Source organism: Xenopus laevis, chromosome 4L, assembly GCF_017654675.1.
Source record: "Xenopus laevis strain J_2021 chromosome 4L, Xenopus_laevis_v10.1, whole genome shotgun sequence".
Taxonomy (NCBI): Eukaryota; Metazoa; Chordata; class Amphibia; order Anura; family Pipidae; genus Xenopus; species Xenopus laevis.
Window position 1 is genome coordinate 2,559,444 of NC_054377.1, and position 10,888 is coordinate 2,570,331.

Here is a 10,888-nt window from a genome sequence, read left to right on the forward strand (position 1 = left end):
AGAGACATGATGTCTGGTGAGTTTAATAGAGTGACCTCGAATACATCTTCTAGGCAAAAGGAGCCCCCCTATAAGATATATTGGATCTGTCAGTCATTTAGAAAGTTTCTTATTTCAGTATGCTGAAGCTTAAATTAAATTGTAATTTTCGCGATAGTTCCCCTTTAATATTCTTTTTTTTCCTGCTGAATGAAACTCACTCCCGGGCCGAGAGCTGGAGGCATTGGCTGCACCGGAGCAGTAGCTTTTCCCTGATTTCAGCACCAGTCAGTGATCTGAAATGTCCATCCGCCGAACAGCAGGACTGAGATGTTGCAGCAGGAAAAATAATATGACGTTGAGCCACTGGAATAAAAAAAACTGCAGTCTTTATACAGAGATTGTTGTAAAGGGTAAACAAACCTAAGAGAAATTAAATGAATCTGGATTTGCATTTCCCATGCACAGCAGCTTTATGGTTTAGCCCCCGCTGCCGAAATCTCTTGTGTGCGACTCCTGCAGGTGATTAGGCCGAAGCAATTCAATATGGCTCCTGTAACGGGGGACACTATGACTCCATCTTGTCTTAATACAAATAATGGGACCTCTGTGTGATTCTTAATGATGATAATAGTTTTGTGCAGTGAGAGAGTAATTGCTCCAGCTCTGCTGAATGTGATTGGACACGGCTGCCCCCTCCCCCCTCCAGGATCCGACCCACTGGTACAATAATAATCTGCTTAGTCTTCTATAATGTCCTTCTGCTGCCGACAATACAATCATTTAATGTGTAAATAGGAATCATTTTAAAGGCGTATTGTCCCAGTTTCTGATTTTTACTTTTTTTGTACAGAGAGAAATAGTTGTCATTTTCAAAAATATATTCAGTTTTCCAACAATGCAGTGGTTTTGTTTTCTCTACTTCTTCCTACTTTACTTGTCACCCCATGACTTCTAATATCCTTATCATTTACAGTAGGGGGTACATTATCCCTTATAATACATGAGTGATACTCAGAGTTCCCTGTATAACTCAGCCTGCAGCCTTGTGCCTTTATATGGTCACAGAACAACCTCTCAGTGACTTCTAATATCCTTATCATTTACAGTAGGGGGTACATTATCCCTTATAATACATGAGTGATACTCAGAGTTCCCTGTATAACTCAGCCTGCAGCCTTGTGCCTTTATATGGTCACAGAACAACCCCTCAGTGACTTCTAATATCCTTATCATTTACAGTAGGGGGTACATTATCCTTATAATACATGAGTGATACTCAGAGTTCCCTGTATAACTCAGCCTGCAGCCTTGTGTCTTTATATGGTCACAGAACAACCCTCAGTGACTTCTAATATCCTTATCATTTACAGTAGGGGTACATTATCCCTTATAATACATGAGTGATACTCAGAGTTCCCTGTATAACTCAGCCTGCAGCCTTGTACCTTTATATGGTCACAGAACAACCCCTCAGTGACTTCTAATATCCTTATCATTTACAGTAGGGGTACATTATCCCTTATAATACATGAGTGATACTCAGAGTTCCCTGTATAACTCAGCCTGCAGCCTTGTGCCTTTATATGGTCACAGAACAACCCCTCAGTGACTTCTAATATCCTTATCATTTACAGTAGGGGGTACATTATCCCTTATAATACATGAGTGATACTCAGAGTTCCCTGTATAACTCAGCCTGCAGCCTTGTGTCTTTATATGGTCACAGAACAACCCCTCAGTGACTTCTAATATCCTTATCATTTACAGTAGGGGGTACATTATCCCTTATAATACATGAGTGATACTCAGAGTTCCCTGTATAACTCAGGCTGCAGCCTTGTGCCTTTATATGGTCACAGAACAACCCCTCAGTGACTTCTAATATCCTTATCATTTACAGTAGGGGGTACATTATCCCTTATAATACATGAGTGATACTCAGAGTTCCCTGTATAACTCAGCCTGCAGCCTTGTGCCTTTATATGGTCACAGAACAACCCCTCAGTGACTTCTAATATCCTTATTTACAGTAGGGGGTACATTATCCCTTATAATACATGAGTGATACTCAGAGTTCCCTGTATAACTCAGCCTGCAGCCTTGTGCCTTTATATGGTCACAGAACAACCCCTCAGTGACTTCTAATATCCTTAGCATTTACAGTAGGGGGTACATTATCCCTTATAATACATGAGTGATACTCAGAGTTCCCTGTATAACTCAGCCTGCAGCCTTGTGTCTTTATATGGTCACAGAACAACCCCTCAGTGACTTCTAATATCCTTAGCATTTACAGTAGGGGGTACCCATCCCTAATGGAAATATTATTTGACCTACTCTTATGATCTTATTGTTACTTTATTATTATCCCCTCCTTCTAACTTCGAATACAACCTAAATCCACCCATAACATTGGTTATTTTACGGTTCTAGCTCCTCCCTAATTATTATAAAGCCAAACTTACTATTATCACCACCCCCATAACGTCAGCTCCGTCCGACTGGGCAGTTAAAGGAGAACTAAAGCCAAACAAAGAATTGGAGCAGAAATTATATTCTGTATTATTTGGGTTTCTGTACCAGCCCAAGGGCACCGCATCTCAATGATAATGAAGATTATGGCCTCCGACATTGCCCTCCATATCCCCCTCCCCATCCTATACAAATTGTGTTCTAAGTTAGAGCTGTTCCCCATGGTTGGTGGGGGGAGCCAAGTAGCTGCTTGTAGGAGGAGCCAAGGAACAAGATGAATGTTTGTATAAAACACACTGGGTCTGACTTTTATTTTTGCTTTTATTATTCTGGATCAGCCGGTGTTTTCTTCCAGACAACCCCCCTCCCCAAACATGCAGCCCCCACATGCACTGCGCAGGTTCCTCATGGGCGTCACCCAAAATGACTCACAGAGCTGAGAGCTAAAGTCTTATTGGCTGAACGGCAGAATAACATAGAGGGGAGGATGCCGACTGGCCAGTTTATCACCTCCAGTACTGAGTGAGAACTTCATTAGGTCACTGTCCGTTTAGGTTTCTTTCTGTTCCACCTGTGTCAGACCACCGAATCCGATCCCCTTGGGGCCAAAGTTCTTTGCATAGCAAACTGGAGGGGGTGAGAAAGACACAAGGGGGTGTCAAGGCATGGGGTACAATTCTGATAGAAATCTTTGCTATATGTTTGTTTAAACAGAGTCCAGCTCAAGGCCTTCCTCTTATCAAACTACAATTCCCAGCATTCCCTGACAAGAGGTCGTCTGACTTCATCTGCAACATTGGAAAATAGCCATTGGCAAGTGAGAATCCCCCTCCTTGTTTTGCAGTCAAAACAAAGCATTCTGGGTAAAATAACCATTAAAGGAGAAGTCAACCCTAAAAAAAATTTGCCTAATGAAAAGGACTGGCTTCTGTGTATCTTACAGATCAGGACTGAGTATCACTGCTAAACAGAAATAATTTTTTGTTTAAAAAAAAAACAAAACCTGCCCACTTTAGTGCCCCGCCCCCTGTGTTGGGTCCAACCTTTGCAGTAAATCTCTCCTTCTTTCTCCGTTACGGTGGTGGAATCCAGACTTTTGCCACAAAAGGCGCAGCGGAAGCAGGTTTTATGCCAGGCCTGCGGGAGAGAGAGGCAGAGAATTAGATTTATCTTCTAGAATATTCTCTGTGCCCTTTCCAACTGCCAGTTACCTCCTCTCTGGTGTAACCCAGAAACCTGCTACAATCCAGAACTGACTGTTGGTCCAGACTCCAGAATAAGGCTGGCACTGGGGAATGATGACTCATAGGAGCCATAGCTTTGCCCATACTGATTCATGCTGCTACTGATTATATCTATATATATATAGATATATAGCTGTACACTTTTGCTTGCAGTTGGTCTTTCCTGTGTTCTCTAGAGTGTCAGAGAAGGAGTTTTTTTCTTGTTCCCAACTATGTGCCAGGACAGGGGCATCTCACATAAGGGAGTGAAGGCTGATACTATACATGTTGGCTGTACCATGTGTGGCCCCTCACTCGGGGGGATCCCCCTTTAATAATATAAAGAGACCCCAGATAACCGCAGAGACATCACTTACCTGCCCTCCTCCCATCACTCTCTCAGCGGCGTAAACTGATTTCTGGCACCGGGGGCATTTCTCTGTTGCGCCAAACTTGGCCGCCAATTTTGAAGAGTGGGGGGTCGTGGGAGATCCGCGGGCCGGGTGGGACCTGTGCGAGTGTAATGAGAGTAAGTGCACGGCTTGCTCATATAATACTCCTGTGGCGTCTAGTTGGGTTTGGAGGGAGAGGACCTGAAAAGTCACTTTATTGCATGAGAGGGTAGATTTCCTGGTAGTCATGTGATTGTCTCTACTTCCTTTCAGGCAAATGCAACAACCCAGTCTTGCTTTATGGCAGTGATTCTAAACTTATAGTCAAGAAACACAGCAGGAACACTTACCCTTTATTCAAAGGTTTACATATTAGAGATCTTACAGAACCGCAGGGAGTCGTGTGATTATGAGGTAAAATGGGATATTACCCAGAATCCCTGGCTGTGAGGGAAGAGCTGGTGCCGTGTGATTATGGGGTAAAATGGGATATTACCCAGAATCCCTGGCTGTGAGGGAAGAGCTGGTGCCGTGTGATTATGGGGTAAAATGGGATATTACCCAGAATCCCTGGCTGTGAGGGAAGAGCTGGTGCCGTGTGATTATGGGTAAAATGGGATATTACCCAGAATCCCTGGCTGTGAGGGAAGAGCTGGGTGCCGTGTGATTATGAGGTAAAATGGGATATTACCCAGAATCCCTGGCTGTGAGGGAAGAGCTGGGTGCCGTGTGATTATGGGTAAAATGGGATATTACCCAGAATCCCTGGCTGTGAGGGAAGAGCTGGTGCCGTGTGATTATGGGTAAAATGGGATATTACCCAGAATCCCTGGCTGTGAGGGAAGAGCTGGTGCCGTGTGATTATGGGGTAAAATGGGATATTACCCAGAATCCCTGGCTGTGAGGGAAGAGCTGGGTGCCGTGTGATTATGAGGTAAAATGGGATATTACCCAGAATCCCTGGCTGTGAGGGAAGAGCTGGGTGCCGTGTGATTATGGGGTAAAATGGGATATTACCCAGAATCCCTGGCTGTGAGGGAAGAGCTGGGTGCCGTGTGATTGAGGTAAAATGGGATATTACCCAGAATCCCTGGCTGTGAGGGAAGAGCTGGGTGCCGCTGTGATATGGGGTAAATGGGATATTACCCAGAATCCCTGGCTGTGAGGGAAAGCTGGTGCCGTGTGATTATGGGGTAAAATGGGATATTACCCAGAATCCCTGGCTGTGAGGGAAGAGCTGGGTGCTGTGTGATTATGGGGTAAAATGGGATATTACCCAGAATCCCTGGCTGTGAGGGAAGAGCTGGGTGCCGTGTGATTATGAGGTAAAATGGGATATTACCCAGAATCCCTGGCTGTGAGAGAAGAGCTGGTGCTGTGTGATTATGGGGTAAAATGGGATATTACCCAGAATCCCTGGCTGTGAGGGAGGAGCTGGTGCTGTGTGATTATGAGGTAAAATGGGATATTACCCAGAATCCCTGGCTGTGAGAGAAGAGCTGGTGCTGTGTGATTATGGGGTAAAATGGGATATTACCCAGAATCCCTGGCTGTGAGGGAGGAGCTGGTGCTGTGTGATTATGGGGTAAAATGGGATATTACCCAGAATCCCTGGCTGTGAGGGAAGAGCTGGGTGCCGTGTGATTATGAGGTAAAATGGGATATTACCCAGAATCCCTGGCTGTGAGGGAAGAGCTGGTGCCGTGTGATTATGGGGTAAAATGGGATATTACCCAGAATCCCTGGCTGTGAGGGAAGAGCTGGTGCTGTGTGATTATGGGGTAAAATGGGATATTACCCAGAATCCCTGGCTGTGAGGGAAGAGCTGGGTGCCGTGTGATTATGAGGTAAAATGGGATATTACCCAGAATCCCTGGCTGTGAGGGAAGAGCTGGTGCCGTGTGATTATGGGGTAAAATGGGATATTACCCAGAATCCCTGGCTGTGAGGGAAGAGCTGGTGCCGTGTGATTATGAGGTAAAATGGGATATTACCCAGAATTCCTGGAGAGAAGAGCTGGATAATTCTGGGAAGGACTTACTCTGCCACTTCAATGCCAAATCTCTCTCCCGTGTCGGTGCTGAGGCAGCCGGCGCCCTGGCCGTACCCGTATCCCTTGGGGCCATATTTGCGCCCATAGCAGGACTTGCAGTAAATCTCAGATTCATGAGCGGCCACAGTGGTGCTGTCCAAGGCTTTCCTGCAGGCCACTATATGGGGAAACACAGAGGGGGGATTAATGGCAGTCGTGTGTTCCCTACAGACAGAGTGTACTGACAGTTGGGACTACTGCAGTTAAAAAGGTGGGTTAACTTTTAGTATGTTATAAAAAGTCTAAGCATCTGGTCTTCATTATTTATTTTTTATAGTTTTTTTTTATTATTTTCCTTCTTCTGACTCTTTCCAGTTTTCAAATAAGGGTCAATGACCCCATCTAAAAAAACAAATACTCTGTAAGGCTACAAATGTATTGTTATTGTTACTTTTTATTCCTCATCTTTCTATTCAGGCCTCTCCTATTCATATTCCAGTCTCTTATTCAAATCAGTGCATGGTTGCTAGGGGGATTTGGACACTAGCAACCAGACAGCTGAAATTACAAACTGGAGAGCTGCTGAATAAAAAGTCAAAAGCACAAATAAAAAATGAAGACCAATTGCAAATTATCTCAGAATATCCCTCTCTACATCATACGAACAGTTCATTTAAAGGTGAAGAACCCCTTTAAATACATGGATACAACAAACAAAAATTGTCATTATGTGGAATATTTCTAGAAACAGAAAGGTCGGCTGGAACAGACTGACAGTTGCAATTTGTTATCAGAGCTACAGCGGCAGCACTAATCCGGCCATATAATGGGCACTAGTCCTGGCAAGTAAAATACTTCTATTCTTAGAAGCGAGGCGGGTGCGGTGCCAGGGCAGATACCGCGGAAGCCTTTGAAGTGGAATCCTCCGAATCTCTCGGTCACTTATCACCTATGGGTCGGGGGAGGGGCAGGAAGCGTAGCGGCACAATTGTACCCCAGTCACACCAATGAGCAGCTGAATCTATTTATAAAGCAGCCTGTTTATTCTCTGGTGTATCCAGTATTTGGGCATTAGTGAGACCTTTTGTTATGTTCCCCTTTAAAGGGAAAAAGAATAAGATGGCAGAGGATCACTCTCACCCTATTGGAAGGGACTTGGTACGGGGGGAGGGGCTACTGCCAAGATGCAAATTGCCCAATATTTATAAATGAGCCGCATTGTGTTTCCCACATGAGGGAGTGAGGGCAAATATCCTACCCGCAAGCTGCCCTGGTGCCAATGTATGTTGGGCAAGTACTGGGCACATGGAGCGGCTCCACTTACTGCAGATAAAACACGGCTTGTGGAAGCTCCTCCCATTGCACTGGATCTCCTCCGCGTGGTACACGGACTTCCCACAGGCTCCACACTTGGCTCCTCCACCCAGAATGGGCATCGCTGTGTCTGCCAGTGGGACGGACAGAGAAGCTCTGGGGCAGTGAGAAGAGCCACGAATAAATATCTACAGTAGCGCTGGATCCTCAATATAACACTGACTTACAGGGGATACAGTATTGAAGCAGCTGAAATAGGAAGGTGACTTTCTTTTATCACTTTCTTGTATTGGGAAAGAGGTTTAAAGGGGAACTATCGCAAAAATGAAAATGTAATATAAGTTTCCTCATACTGAAATAAGAAACTTTCTAAATACAATCAATTAAATATTCTGCATCGTTCCTGAAATAATCAAGTTTATGTTCACTATTCCTCTCTCAGCATCTGTTTCTCTTCATTCTCTCTTCATACAGCAGTTGGGTGTCAGATATTCAATGACAGTTACATCCAATATATCTTATAGGGGGCTCCTTTTGCCTAGAAGATGTATTAGAGGTCATTCTATTAAACTCACCAGACATCATGTCTCTCTACATGCAGAATTTGTGCAAAAGGCAGTTATTTTGTTAGTTTTTGTTTGTACTGGAATCAGTTATTTGAGTGACCTCTAATACATCTTCTAGGCAAAAGGAGCCCCCCTATAAGATATATTGGATGTAACTGTCAGTGAATATCTGACACCCAACTGCTGCATGAAGAGAGAATGAAGAGAAACAGATGCTGAGAGAGTGAAGATAAACTTGATTATTTCAGAGACAGAATATTTAATTGATTGTATTTAGAAAGTTTCTTATTTCAGTATGAGGAAGCTTATATTAAATTAGCATTTTTGTGATAGTTCCCCTTTGATTTTCATTTTTTTTTTTTCCTGTCGAAACAAACTCACTCCCGGGCCGAGAGCTGGAGGCATTGGCTGCACCGGAGCAGTAGCTTTTCCCTGATTTCAGCACCAGTCAGTGATCTGAAATGTCCATCCGCCGAACAGCAGGACTGAGATGTTGCAGCAGGAAAAATAATATGAGGTTGAGCAGTTGGGTGTCAGATATTCATTGACAGTTAGATCCAATATATCTTATAGGGGGGCTCCTTTCCTAGCAGATGTATTAGAGCTCACTCAAATAACTGATTCCAATAAAAACAAAATCTAACAAATTAACTGCCTTTTGCACAAATCCTGCATGTAGAGAGACATGATGTCTGGTGAGTTTAATAGAGTGACCTCTAATACATCTTCTAGGCAAAAGGAGCCCCCCTATAAGATATACTGGATCTAACTGTCAGTGAATATCTGACACCCAACTGCTGCATGAAGAGAGAATGAAGAGAAACAGATGCTGAGAGAGGAATAGTGAAGATAAACTTGATTATTTCAGAAACAATACAGAATATTTAATTGATTATATTTAGAAAGTTTCTTATTTCAGTATAAGGAAACTTATATTACATTTTAATTCCTCTCCCAATGTTGATCCGACCTTTTACCTGACGATTCAGTGATTGGACCAATTTGTTTTCCCTCCTGACTGGTTCTGACTCTTGAAACAACTCCAGACTTACACGTCTCTTTACAGATCTGTTCATCATCAGTCAGAACCAGCAGTGCAGAGAAACAGAAATTAACTTTACAACGATTGATTTTTTTTTTTTCAAGTGAATGAACATTTTCTTTCTTTGGGAAACCCGAGGTCCCGGGACCCAAACATGGTACCACCCTATTGCATTGCCATCAAGTTTAACCCTTTCATTCCTACCACTGCCTCTAGTGCCCCCCAAGATCAATGGACCATTTTTTGGTTCTTCTCAATTCTGCTCTCACCTCCACCATCCCATGAATTATTGATCTCCCAAATTTGAAAAGAAACCCACAATACTTACAGGCAGGTGAATGTGTCTGCCGCTGGTGAGTCTATAGAGTGCAGAGCCGGGGGCTCCCTGAACCCTTTAAATTCCCCAGAAAGCTCTTCCCCCGGGTGCTGAGTGATGGGTGGGACATCTCTGAACTCACCCAGCCCAAAATAGACTGTGAGTAACCCCTGGATTTCTTCCCTGAGACTCACACTGAGCGGCCGGATAACAAAGGAATTACAGGGAGGGTCAGAAGTTCCCAGGCGCCGGGTCCGGTTTCACTCTCACTATTATTATTATTTAACCCTTCCAGCAGAATTGGAAAATTCACAAATCCAGTGTCATGTTCTGCTCCCAAATATCATCACTAGAGCAAAGGGTCAGACTTTATGGTCATGTATTTATTCAACCTCAGCTACTAGGAATCAATATGGCACCTCCCTCCTCCCATATGTATAAATACAAATATACAGAGAAGGAATGTTCTGGGCACACAATAAGCTATACCCTCATACTGTACTGTCTAAGGGAATCAATATGGCACCTCCTCCTCCCATATGTATAAATACAAATATACAGAGAAGGAATGTTCTGGGCACACAATAAGCTATACCCTCATACTGTACTGTCTAAGGGAATCAATATGGCACCTCCTCCTCCCATATGTATAAATACAAATATACAGAGAAGGAATGTTCTGGGCACACAATAAGCTATACCCTCATACTGTACTGTCTAAGGGAATCAATATGGCACCTCCTCCCATATGTATAAATACATATATACAGAGAAGGAATGTTCTGGGCACACAATAAGCTATACCCTCATACTGTACTGTCTAAGGGAATCAATATGGCACCTCCTCCTCCCATATGTATAAATACAAATATACAGAGAAGGAATGTTCTGGGCACACAATAAGCTATACCCTCATACTGTACTGTCTAAGGGGAATCAATATGGCACCTCCCTCCTCCCACATGTATAAATACAAATATACAGAGAAGGAATGTTCTGGGCACACAATAAGCTATACCCTCATACTGTACTGTCTAAGGGAATCAATATGGCACCTCCCTCCTCCCATATGTATAAATACAAATATACAGAGAAGGAATGTTCTGGGCACACAATAAGCTATACCCTCATACTGTACTGTCTAAGGGAATCAATATGGCACCTCCTCCTCCCATATGTATAAATACAAATATACAGAGAAGGAATGTTCTGGGCACACAATAAGCTATACCCTCATACTGTACTGTCTAAGGGAATCAATATGGCACCTCCTCCTCCCATATGTATAAATACAAATATACAGAGAAGGAATGTTCTGGGCACACAATAAGCTATACCCTCATACTGTACTGTCTAAGGGAATCAATATATAAACCTAATTTAAAGAGCTTGCAATCCATCCAGGGGAATAACCAGTAGCCCAGTTCAGTTCTGCAGTGCCCCCCCCCCCTTTACATAACATTTTGGGTTAGTTTGTGACCCCCAACATGAACTTTATCAGGAAGAGAAAATGTAGAGAGCAAAGGGGAAGTAACCAGTCAGACCTGCA

General features: G+C 43.5%; 1 protein-coding gene across 1 annotated transcript; it reads right to left on the reverse strand.

Annotated features, from left to right (window-relative positions):
* Positions 1-2,761: 2,761 nt before the first annotated feature.
* Positions 2,762-9,373, reverse strand: csrp3.L (cysteine and glycine rich protein 3 L homeolog). The gene is given in 6 exon segments (NM_001085744.1): positions 2,762-3,081; positions 3,498-3,591; positions 4,055-4,187; positions 6,111-6,279; positions 7,426-7,571; positions 9,352-9,373. Coding segments are annotated over 5 exon segments (585 nt in total). The 5' UTR covers positions 7,538-7,571; positions 9,352-9,373; the 3' UTR covers positions 2,762-3,004.
* Between the last annotated feature and the right edge of the window lie 1,515 nt (positions 9,374-10,888).